This window comes from Oncorhynchus keta, chromosome 35 (genome assembly GCF_023373465.1).
Source record: "Oncorhynchus keta strain PuntledgeMale-10-30-2019 chromosome 35, Oket_V2, whole genome shotgun sequence".
Taxonomy (NCBI): domain Eukaryota; kingdom Metazoa; phylum Chordata; class Actinopteri; order Salmoniformes; family Salmonidae; genus Oncorhynchus; species Oncorhynchus keta.
This window is the reverse complement of record NC_068455.1, coordinates 40,098,262-40,111,005: the sequence shown is the minus strand read 5'-3', so window position 1 is coordinate 40,111,005 and position 12,744 is coordinate 40,098,262. Positions and strand designations below refer to the sequence as shown.

The 12,744-nt window shown below is 45.4% G+C and overlaps 1 protein-coding gene across 9 annotated transcripts in view; it reads left to right on the top strand.

The window, feature by feature from the left end:
- The window catches only part of LOC118368485 (grainyhead-like protein 1 homolog), a 48,317-nt gene that overhangs the window by 23,289 nt on the left and 12,284 nt on the right, over positions 1 to 12,744 (top strand). For 4 of the 9 annotated variants that reach the window (XM_052497014.1, XM_052497009.1, XM_052497008.1 and 1 more), the window contains exons 3-10: positions 285 to 364; positions 627 to 996; positions 1,505 to 1,587; positions 1,960 to 2,116; positions 2,371 to 2,482; positions 4,038 to 4,132; positions 10,144 to 10,390; positions 11,945 to 12,072. In XM_052497014.1, coding sequence (XP_052352974.1) covers positions 285 to 364; positions 627 to 996; positions 1,505 to 1,587; positions 1,960 to 2,116; positions 2,371 to 2,482; positions 4,038 to 4,132; positions 10,144 to 10,390; positions 11,945 to 12,072 — 1,272 coding nt within the window. The remainder of the gene's footprint in view (positions 1 to 284; positions 365 to 626; positions 997 to 1,504; positions 1,588 to 1,959; positions 2,117 to 2,370; positions 2,483 to 4,037; positions 4,133 to 10,143; positions 10,391 to 11,944; positions 12,073 to 12,744) is intronic. The other 5 variants (XM_052497016.1, XM_052497013.1, XM_052497012.1 and 2 more) reach the window with 3 other exon arrangements.

Here is a 12,744-nt window from a genome sequence, read left to right as displayed (position 1 = left end):
AAGCAGCACAGCCACAAATAAGCACCCTACTTGGCGAGCATCAAAATGGCAATCACACAATTTGAACCAATGTGTTCATTCATGTTTTTTAAACCCATATCCACTGGTACGGTCTATAAACTAAACGACTGAAGTAGCTTTACTTAAGACATGTGTCTTACAGACTTCATTTGTGAAGCAGCCACAGCACAGACTGATTGTCATTTAGTTTTCCATGTAGACAGAGATGGTGCTTTTGGATGTGGCCAGACTCACACAGCGGCTGTGTTTACCTTCCCATGCAGGTTCCCCGGGAGAAGAGAACAATATGTCAGACCAAGACAGAGTCCCTGGGCTCTGATGTAGATCCCAACAAAAGGTACATGTAGGTATAACATCCCTTTTACAAACCAGAAGTGTGTGTGTGTGTGTGTGTGTGTGTGTGTGTGTGTGTGTGTGTGTGTGTGTGTGTGTGTGTGTGTGTGTGTGTGTGTGTGTGTGTGTGTGTGTGTGTGTGTGTGTGTGTGTGTGTGTGTGTGTGTGTGTGTGTGTGTGACCTTGCCACCACACTGTCTATGGTCCTTATTTCATATTAAATTAAACCACTGACATTTTACCTGCCCTGTTCTTTAATTGTTCTTGCTCAGGCATTTGATGGCCCCCCTGCAAGAGGCTTCAATGGTGTCAGCGGAGAGCAGGATCCAGGTTTTGAAGGGCCCCTTTAACATTCTCCTGCCCAACCAGCTGCATGGCCAGGACAACAAGAGGGGAGTCCCTTTCCCCTCCCCGGACACCACTGTCACCGTCTCCATCGCCGCCATCCCCAACTACCCCAACATCAAAATGGAGGGCTCCTCCAATGGCTTCTCTGTCACAGTCCCCAACCACTGTTCTGAGTCCGACAGCCACACGGTGGAGTTCGCCCGGCAGCTCACCCACAGCCAGTTCAGCCCCAGCACTCAGACCCGCACCCCCGACTCCACCTTCCCAGAGAACTATAAGGACAGTTCCCAAGAGGTGTGTACACATACACAACAGCAAGAATCCAATAGCCTCTTCTCTAATCTAAACCCCACCCCTCCCCCACTATATCTCTCTCCCCTGTCAGACATGACCCTTTTTACCTGAGCATCTGGAGCCTACAACGGTGGGTCTCAGCCCTCCCTGTTTTATTTGAACATGCCAAAATAGCAGACCAGCGTGTTATTATGCCATTGTCTCGCCCACACAATAAAGTGCTGTACTATTTCCCTCCTACAATAGCCCAAGCCCTTTCTCTCTTCTCTCCTCTCGCTCTTTCTCTATTTAACCTGGAGGGGGATTACCTTGGAAAGGGATAACCCAACACAAACCCCTTCACACAGGGGAGGGAGGGATTGGAAGGGAAGAGGGCAAGCGAGAGGGAGAGAGAGAGAGAGAGAGCTCCCTAGACTCCCTTTAACCCCTGAAAGCACTAGCTACAGCCTCGTCGTGGATGCTTGTCTAAATCCAGCCCCTCTCCCTCTCTCCTCTTTGTGTTCCGCAGGTGTTCTCCTTCCCAGGGGATCTCCAGTTACGCCTGGCCTCCATCGCGCCGGAGGAATACAGCGCTTTTGACACCGTGCCGGGGTAAGCACGCTGGCCGCCCGCCGTCGCCATTTAGGCCCTGATAGAAGACTCCCGAGAATAGCCTCATTCACTACAGTTACCTGGGAGTCACCAGATTCCCTCAGTGTAAAAGGCACAATGCCAAACCCAATGTTAACAAGGGCCTCTGTGACACTATGAGGATTTGGTCAATGGGAAGGGCTTGATGAGTGTGGCCTAAATGTGTAGGCCTTCCCTAGCCTGAAATCCAGACCTGTTTTGTGCCAAACATATGACAGAGTACAGAGTAAGTAGTGGAATGTCAACACAAAACAGGTCTGGATTTCAGGCTACTCTTTTCCCTAAAGGAAAATACAAATGTACTATTGTAACCAATACTTATTTTTCTATTAGGAATAATTTTGAGTACACCGTGGAGGCTTCCAAGTCGCTGCGTCAGAAGACCGGTGACGGCACCATGACGTACCTGAACAAGGGCCAGTTCTACCCCATCAGCCTCAAGGAGATAGACAACAGCAAGCTGCTCCACCACCCCATCAGCAAAGTCAGGGTAAGACCACACCACCAAGCTAGCTCGTCTAGCCTCATCGTTCAAGTACCAACACATGATATGAGTAGGTCTCTCGTTTTAAAAGATACCTCTGGTGAAAAGTTAGACGGAACAAACAGAGAAATCTTAGGCTCGTTGTTAGCTATTATGCTAATAGTAGCTTTTTAGCTACTAACAGGTCTGATCTCGTTAAATTGAATGTGTCTGTTGAGCTCACATGTTTGATGGCTCTGGGATTGTGTGCCCCATTTTAGAGTGTGGTGATGGTGGTGTTCGGGGAAGAGAAGTGCAGAGACGACCAACTGAAGCACTGGAAGTACTGGCACTCCAGACAGCACACAGCCAAGCAGAGGTGTCTTGATATTGGTGAGAGCCCATACTGTAGTCTACATCACACAAATCTCCACAAGAACTCTTAAAGGGGAGTTTAAAGGCCTAACGAATACATTCAAGGCCAGATTTACGGTGCGAAGCACAAGTTACGACAAGTTTTCCAAAGAAAAGCAAAAAAAAAAACTGGCTAAAACATGAATTGCTTTACCCTTAAAGGTTGTTCATGAGCCTGTTTTTATTACCACGGGGAAATAACAGGTGCAAAATTCGCATTACAAATGCTTATTAAATCAGTCCGTAGTTTCTTATGTCACATAAAGTCTCCAGAAGTACTGCCTGAATGGTAATGAATGCATTTGATCATATCTACCGAACACTCTTACCATACCGTCCTGCAATACCACTGGTGTGATTCACTGTTGTTCCCTGACTTGTTGTGCAACCATCACCCTCCATTTCCTCCCTCCTGTCACATGCTGTCTCTGTCTCAGCTCAAGGAGAGGCAGCCAGCTAGCCAAGGAGCCAGACAGACAGATCCACCCAATGAGGATAAACATGGCCTGTATTCAAAAAGTGTCTCAGAGTAGGAGTTCTGATCTAGGATCAGGTCCTCCCTACTCCATATAATCGTCATCTTATTCATGAATAATATTCTGAGACTCTTTATGAATACAGGCCATGTTCTCATTGGTTGAATCTGAACAAACCGCTTTAGAACAGTACACCTGATTGGATGAGGGTGTGGGTGGAAATGGGACAGGGCCAGTTGCCCTGTTTGTTAATGATACCTGTGTAAACTGGGACCCATGGTGGCTCCCTGTCAGGACAATACAGCAACTTAGTTCTCTGGAGGTAGACTGATCAATCTTACTCTGCATGCACACACTGCGAAAAGAAAGGTTTGTTCTGCTTGACAGAGGAAAGTGCATTGTTTCACTTGCAGTCTGACTTTGATGGAAGGACTACGGGCGAAAGGTAACTGCTGGTACTCTGCTTGCTTTGGATTAAAGTAGTCAGTCAGTCAGAAGCGTAGAGGAACCCTACTTAAAATAGTGTGGTTTGTAGTATAGGGCTATAGGCCAAGGTGTGAAAGGGTGAATCCTAGTTAGGAAGTTGGTTGGGATTGGTCAGAACGTAAAGTTGGAGAACCAAGCACCTAGATTTCCCAATTTATTGTGTTATTTGGAAAACATTTCTGAAAGACTTAACGATAATGCGAGACAAGAAGGCCAATGCCACAGTTTGAGCTTTTAAAAAAAAAAAATCAACACCTTTTGAGGACAAAAAGCTTGTTTGTTTATCAAACAGCTAAGTTTTGGATGGGTCTTCACCAGGGCGGGAGCACATTTTCAGTAGTTGTGTCTAAAACAAGCTTTTCTGCAACTCTCCTAAGATAATGAAATCAACCATATCCTTCAAATATTGCCATCCTTCCTCCAATAAAATATCAGAAGTCTCCTTCCGCCTCTCCATACATCCACTTAGCCAACTTAGTTTCATAACTTAGCCACCACCACAGCCCTTTTTCATTTAAAAGTCTAATGTCAATGCTAACAGTACAGTCCATTATGTGTCCTGTGCTTCCCAGCTGACTACAAGGAGAGCTTCAACACCATCAGCAACATTGAGGAGATCTCCTACAACGCCATATCCTTCACCTGGGACATCAACGAGGAGGCTAAGGTGAGACAGGAAATGTGAGGAAAAAGGGAGTAGGAGAGAAAGTTGTAGGGCAACTTGATTTTCCTTAGAACACATCAAATCAAATTATATTGGTCGCATACACATATTTAGCAGATGCTATTGCGGGTGTAGCGAAATGCTTGTGTTCCTAGCTCCAACAGTGCAGTAATATCTAACAGTACACACATCTAAAAGTAAAATAATGGGATTGAGAAATATAGAAATATTAGGACGATCAATGTCAAGAGTCCGGTTTAATCCTAGATTTAATCCTTGTAAGATTTCCCTGTTTTAGGTCAGTTAGGATCACCACTTTATTCTAAGAATGTTTAAATGTCAGAATAATAGTAGAGAGAATGATTTATTTCAGCTTTGATTTCTTTCATCACATTCCCAGTGGGTCAGAAGTTCACATACACTCAATTAGTATTTGGTAGCATTGCCTTTAAATTGTTTACCTTGGGTCAAGCATTTTGGGAAGCATTCCACAAGCTTCCCACAATAAGTTGGGTGAATTTTGGCCCATTCCTCCTGACATAGCTGGTGTAACTGAGTCAGGTTTGTATGCCTCCTTGCTCGCACACACATTTTCTATGGGATTGAGGTCAGGGCTTTGTGATGGCCACTCCAATACCTTGACTTTGTTGACCTTAAGCCATTTTGCCACAACTTTGGAAGTATGTTTGGGGTCATTGTCCATTTGGGTGACCCATTTGCGACCAAGCTTGAACTTCCTGACTGATGTCTTGAGATGTTGCTGCAATATATCCACATAATTTTCCTCCCTCATGACGCCATCTATTTTGTGAAGTGCACCAGTCCCTCCTGCAGCAAAGCACCCCCACAAGATGATGCTGCCACCCCCGTGCTTCACGGTTGGGATGGTGTTCTTCAGCTTGCAAGCCTCCCCCTTTTTCCTCCAAACATAATGATGGTCATTATGGCCAAACAGTTCTATTTTTGTTTCATCAGACCAGTTGACATGTCTCCAAAAAGTATGATCCTTGTCCCCATGTGCAGTTGCAAACCGTAGTCTGGCTTTTTTAGGGCGGTTTTGGAGCAGTGGCTTCTTCCTTGCTGAGCGGCCTTTTAGGTTATGTTGATATAGGACTCGTTTTACTGTGGATATAGATACTGTGTACCTGTTTCCTCCAGCATCTTCACAAGGTCCTTTGCTGAAGTTCTGGGATTGATTTGCACTTTTCGTACCAAAGTACGTTAATCTCTAGGAGACAGAATGCATCTCCTTCCTGAGCGGTATGACGGCTGCGTGGTCCCATGGTGTTTCTACTTGCGTACTATTGTTTGTACAGATGAACATGGCACCTTCAGGCATTTGGAAATTCCTCCCAAGGATGAACCAGACTACAATTTCTTTTCTGAGGTCTTTGCTGATTTCTTTTGATTTTCCCATGATGTCAAGCAAAGAGGCACTGAGTTTGAAGGTAGGCCTTGAAATACATCCACAGGTACACCTCCAATTGACTCAAATGATGTCTAGAAGTTTAGAAGCTTCTAAAGACATGATGTAATTTTCAGCACTCCGGGATGCTGGCCTTCTAGGCAGAGTTGCAAAGAAAAAGCCATATCTCAGACTGGCCAATGAAAATAAAAGATTAAGATGGGTAAAAGAACAGACACTGGTCAGGAAGATTGGAAAAAAGTGTTATGGACAGACTAATCTTAAGTTTGAGGTGTTCGGATCAGAAAGAAGAACAGTTGTGAGATGTAGAAAAAATGTAATGATGCTGGAGGAGTGCTTGACACCATCTGTCAAGCATGGTGGAGGCAATGTGATGATCTGGGGTGCTTTGGTGCTGGTAAAGTGGGAGATTTGTACAGTGTAAAAGGAATCTTGATGGAGTGCTATCACTCCATTTTGCAACACCATGCCATACCCTGTGGACGGCGCTTAATTGGCGCCAATTTCCTCCTACAACAGGACAATGACCCAAAGCACAGCTCCAAATAATGCAATAACTATTTAGGGAAGAAGCAGTCAGCTGGTGTTCTGTCTATAATGAAGTGGCCCGCACAGTCACCGGATCTCAACGCTATTGAGCTGTTGTGGGAGCAGCTTCATCGTATCGTAAGAAATGCCCATCAAGCCAATCCAATTTGTGTGAGGTGCTTCAGGAAGCATGGAGTGAAATCTCTTCAGATTACCACAACAAATTGACAACCAGAATGCCAAAGGTCTGCAATGCTGTAATTGCTGCAAATGGAGGATTCTTTGACGAAAGCAAAGTTTGAAGGACACAATTATTATTTCAATTAAAAATCATTATTTATAACCTTGTCAACTTCTTGACTATATTTCTTATTCATTTTGCAAATGTTTTCATGGAAAACAAGGACATTTCTCAGTAACTCAAACTTTTGAACGGTGTGTGTATGTATATATGGACAGTATATGGATAGAATATGTAGTATATCTGAAGGATACATAGGATAGAATAGTAGTTATATAGGATTGCCTTGACTATAATGCAGTATATACATATAAAATGGGTAAAACAGTAAGTAAACATTATTTAAGTGACCAGTGTTCCTTATCTATGTACATAGGGTAGCAGCCTCTAAGGGGCAGGGTTGAGTAACTGGGTGGTAGCCGGCTACTGACAGTGACTAAGTTCTGGGCAGGGTGGAGGCTGGCTACTGATGGCTTAACAGTCTGATGTCCTTGATATTGAAAAACAGATTGTATCTCTTTGTATGCACACATGACTGTAAGTCGCTTTGGATAAAAGCGTCTGCTAAATGGCATATATTATTATTATTATTTGCCCCAGCTTTGATGCACCTGTACTGACCTCACCTTCTGGATGATAGCGGGGTGAACAGGCTGTGGCTCGGGTGGTTGAGGACCTTAATGATCTTCTTGGCCTTCCTGTACCAACGGGTGCTATAGATGTCCTGGAGGGCAGGCAGTGTGCCCCTGGTGAAGCGCTGGGCAGACCGCACCACCCTCTGGAGAGCCTTGCGGACGGTGCTGTTGCTGTACCAGGCGGTGACACAGCCTAACAGGATGCTCTCAATGGTGTATCTGTCAAGGTTTGTGAGGGTCTTAGGGGCCAAGCCTAATGTTTTTCAACCGCCTACTGTGGTTGAAGAGGCACTGTTGCGCCTTCACCACACTGTGTGGGTGGACCATTTCAGATTGTCAGTGATGTGTACGCTGAGGAACTTGAAGCGTTCCATCTTCTCCACGGCGGCCCCGTCAATGTGGACAGGGGTGTGCTCCCTTTGCTGTCTCCTGAAGTCTACGATCATCTCCTTCATTTTGTTGACGTTGAGGGAGAGGTTATTTATCTGGCACCACTCCACCAGGGCTATATTGTCGTTGTAGGTAATCAGGCCTACCACTGTTGTGTAGTCTGCAAACTTGATGATCGAGTTGGAGGTGTGTCATGGGTGAACAGGGAGTACAGGAGGGAGCTGCGCACACACCCTTGTGGGGCCCCTGTAGTGGAGGTGTTGTTGCCTACCTTCACCACCTGGGGGGCGGCCCGTCGGGAAGTCCAAAACCTTGGTTGGTGAGTACTATGGGGTTGAAGGCTGAGCTGTAGTGAATGAACAGCATTCTTACATAGGTATTCCTCTTGTCCAGATGGGATAGGGCAGTGTGCAGTGCGATGGAAAATGGCATAATCTGTGGATCTATTGGGGCATTGTGACAAATTGCAGTGGGTCTAAGGTGTCGGGTAAGGTGGAGGTGATATGATCCTTAACTAGCCTCTCAAAGCACTTCATGATGACGGAAGTGAGTGCTATGGGGGCGATAGTCATTTAGTTCAGTTACCTTCGCTTTCTTGGGTACAGGAACAATGGTGGACATCTTGAAGCAAGTGGGGACAGCAGACTGGGACAGGGAGAGATTGAATATGTTCGTAAACACTCCAGCCAGCTGTTCTGCTCATGCTCTGAGGACGCGGCTAGGGATTATGGGGAATGTGAGGACAGATCTTTGTCCTAGACAATGATAAGTGTTTTTGAAGGATTAGGTGTAAACCTGATCACTACTTCCTTAATAAACCATAAACATTCTTTGTGACAGCGGCAGAAGACTCTTCCAAAAATACACTGCATTTCCTTGATCTAAAGGTAAGGATGTGTCTTGGCCATCAAAGATGTCAGGTGATTCGGACCAATTTGTCAAAAAGATATCATCACATGCTTTGTCCTCTTTTATCTTCTTCTAAATGCCCATTATGGAAGTGGTCCCTCGAGTTTTGATCGAAGAATAAATACGTTTATTGTTCCTAAGGGAGTTTTTCCTGTGTGCTGGGTGCTTCGGTTGCATAGAGACCATAGACACAGGTCGGAGGTAGTCTATAGCTGCAGAGGTAGGTGTTTGTCTGCCGTTGAGGCCACATTCTTGACTCGTTTTTACCTGTCATCCCCATTGTTGAGCTGAAGTGATGCGCGTACAAGGGAGGCCTTCGGGGCTAAGCCGAGCCTAACAATGGGAGTTGGAATGAGGAAACACAGCAGGGGGGCAGAAAACTGGATTTGACAGCTAGCGATGGAATCCTGTCCGACCGGGTTCGAGGCAAGAGCAGTATTTCACTGTCCCTGACCAGTTTGTTTGGTTGTGAGGGATGGCGTCAACTGTCAACCTCCCGGAGGTTTTAGCCGGCGCTTTGTGTTCGTGTGGTGCTATGACACTGCTCCTGTTGACCGTTCGACTGTTAGACTGGGATGCTAACAGAATTGGGTTAACAAATAGACGGGCAGACACGACAATTCATCTATCCCCTCGATCCCCTGAGGGAGACACACACACACACACACACACACACACGCATAACCAGGATGTGGGTCTTCTCATCTTGTGACCCGAGGCCTGTGTCCATAGGATAGAGGATGTTCATCCTTGTGTGTGTGTGTGTACTGTGTAATCACCTGTTTGTACTGTGTACAATCACCTTTGTGTACGCACCACACTGCCTGTTTTGTAAGAACCACTGATGAGCCAGGTGTAAGGTTTCGCACTAAGGATGATGTGTAAGACTGATGGGACACTTAGTCACTGCGTTTGTGTACGTACGTACGTGCGCGCGTGTGTTTGAGACGCTTTACCTTCTCTCGCTTTGCCCTCTGGTGATTTGAAACGTAGGCTCGCATGAAGACGGAAGTGAAACCGAAGTAGGAGCAGCCTTTCCCAAATGTTCACACTTTTTGTGGTCCTTCTGTGGCTCAGTTGGTAGAGCATGGCGCTTGTAACGCCAGGGTAGTGGGTTCGATTCCCGGGACCACCCATACGTAGAATGTATGCACACATGACTGTAAGTCGCTTTGGATAAAAGCGTCTGCTAAATGGCATTTATTATTATTATTATATTATTTTTGAGCTTCTTGATAGGACATACTCCTAGGATCATGAGAATAGCTCATTGTACGAGGAGATCATCTTTACTGGAGATTGAGTAATAGCAAAAACTACAAAATGTAGTTAATATATAGTTACCATGTCATTATAGAAATGAACAGTTGTGACTACATGATATCTGTGCAACCGTTTAAGTTAAAATGGCTGTGTAGCGGTTAGAATATTAAGTAAGCATATCGAAACAGTACATTCTAAAGAAAGCCACGTATTGAAATTGCTTTCAGCAAAGCCTTGTATTAGTGGTTTGTCAGTAGAACTGAGTCGACGTGTAATTACCACGGTCTCCCAAACGAGGGAGACACACACTAGTTCAGTGAAGACGGCGCGTACATAAACAGGGAACCGGACAAAGAGATCCTGTGTGCTCCTTAGAATTCAATGGGAGTGGAACCAGTGGAAATGCTCTTGAATAAATATGACCTCATTTACTGTGCATGGAACATCAGTCAGGTTTTATACCGAATGAACAGGGTATAAAAGTGTAAGATACTGTGTACCATGCATTGTGCACAATCACTATGGTGTTTAACATAGTGAGGCAATGTTACAACCCCCCCCCCGAATTACCCAACAACTAAAATGACCACTTAAAAACAACATCCTAAATCTTCTTCCTCAGATCTTCATCTCGGTCAACTGCCTCAGCACAGACTTCTCCTCCCAGAAGGGGGTGAAGGGCCTTCCCCTGAACCTGCAGATAGACACCTATAGCTACAACAACCGCAGCAACAAGCCAATCCACCGAGCCTTCTGCCAGATCAAGGTGTTCTGTGACAAGGGAGCTGAGAGGAAGATCAGAGACGAGGAGAGGAAGCAGTCTCGTAGGAAGGGCAAGTGCACTGACCTCGGCGCCAGTATGGGAGCATGTGAGTGCCCACTGAGCATAGACTCACGTAGGCACACACACACACACACACACACACACACACACGCATCAGCTTTTTGTGCATATGGGAAATTGTACATGTTACGTTTATTTTTGTTCAGGGTTATAAACTCAGCAACAACAACAAAAATGTCCCTTTTTCAGGACCCTGTCTTTCAAAGATAATTCGTAAAAATCCAAATAACTTCGCAGATCTTCATTGTAAAGGGTTTAAACACCGTTTCCCATGTTTGTTCAATGAACCATAAACAATTAATGAACATGCACCTGTGGAACGGTCGTTAGTGTCTTAACAGCTTACAGACGGTAGGCAATTAAGGTCACAGTTATGAAAACTTAGGACACTAAAGAGGCCTTTCTACTGACTCTGAAAAACACCAAAAGAAAAATGCTCAGGATCCCTGCTCATCTGCGTGAACGTGCCATGGGCATGCTGCAAGGAGGCATGCGGACTGCAGATGTGGCCAGGTCAATAAATTGCAATGTCCGTACTGTGAGACGCCTAAGACAGGGTTACAGGAAGACAGCACGGACAGCTGATCGTCCTCGCAGTGGCAAACCACTTGTAACAACATCTGCACAGGATCGGTACATCCGAACATCACACCTGCGGGACAGGTACAGGATGGCAACAACAACTGCCGAGTTACACCAGGAACGCACAATCCCTCCATCAGTGCTCAGACTGTCCGCAATAGGCTGAGAGAGGCTGGACTGAGGGCTTGTAGGCCTGTTGTAAGGCAGGTCCTCACTAGACATCACCAGCAACAACGTCGCTATGGGCACAAACCCACCATCGCTGGACCAGACAGGACTGGCAAAAAGTGCTCTTCACTGACGAGTCGTGGTTTGGTCTCACCAGGGGTGATGGTCTGATTCATGTTTATTGTCGAAGGAATGAGTGTTACACCGAGGCCTATACTCTGGCGCGGGATCGATTTGTAGGTGGAGAGTCCATCATGGTCTGGGGCGGTGTGTCACAGCATCATCTGACTGAGATGGTTGTCATTGCAGCCAATCTCAACGCTGTGCGTTACAGGGAATCCTCCTCCCTCATGTGGTACCCTTTCTGTAGGCTCATCCTGACATGACCCTCCAGCATGACAATGCCACCAGCCATACTGCTCGTTCTGTGTGTGATTTCCTGCAAGACAGGAATGTCAGTGTTCTGCCATGGCCAGCGAAGGATCTCAATCCTACTGAGCACGTCTGGGACCTGTTTGATCGGAGGGTGAGGGATAGCCCCCCCCCCCACCCAGAAGAAATGTCTGAACTTGCAGGTGCCTTGGTGGAAGAGTGGGGTAACATCTCACAGCACTTAATGCAGCTGATACTGACTGTTACTTTTGATTTTTGACACACCCCTTTGTTCAGGGACACATTCCATTTCTGTTACAAAAGTTTACAAAAGTTTACAAAAGTTTGCTGAAAATAGACGCAGTTGACAGTGAGAGGACATTTCTTTTTATGCTGAGTTTATGATCTATTCTTGCAACAAGTCTCATTTGTCATTTTCGCCCCCCCCCCCCAACAGATGGTGACGTCAAAGTCCCTATCCTTCAGAAGCGTAATGATGTCACATCCTTCAAGATGATGACTGACTTTGAGACTCAGCCGGTTCTCTTCATCCCTGATGTCCACTTCTCCAATGTCCAGCGCCATGTGAGTACCCCTATACACTGATCTATGGTCCGTCTTGCATTTGACCTTCTGTTGGTTAAGGTTTTGGGCAGGGTAAGCTGACCCTAGATATGTGTCAAACGGCAGCATCCTGGGCCAGGTCACCGAATGCAGGGTTATGCAAAGTATGCATGTCACACAAATCATATTATGAAATGGTACTTGTATTAAAACAGTTTTGTTTTCCTGGTATACTGTAGGTGTGGTGATAAGGCTGTTAACAGAATAATTGGGACAAAGTGATTAACGCCAACCCTTGTTTTTATTTTGCGGATTCCAGAAAATTGCTTTGTGCATTTAACATTGGGCTATATGTAGGCTGCACAAGTGGACCACACCAGCCATGCAATTAGAGTACATCGTAGTTATACAGTTGAAGTTGGAAGTTTTACATACACATACATGCATACATGAGGTTGGAGTCATTTAAAATGTGTTTTTCAACCACTCCACAAATTTCTTGCCAACAAACTATAGTTTTGGCAAGTCGGTTAGGACATCTACTTTGTGCATGACACAAGTCCTTTTTCCAACAATTGTTTACAGACAGATTATTTCACTTATAATTCACTGTATCACAATTCCAGTGGGTCAGAAGATTACATACACTAAATTGACTGTGCCTTTAAACAACTTGGAAAATTCCAGAAAATT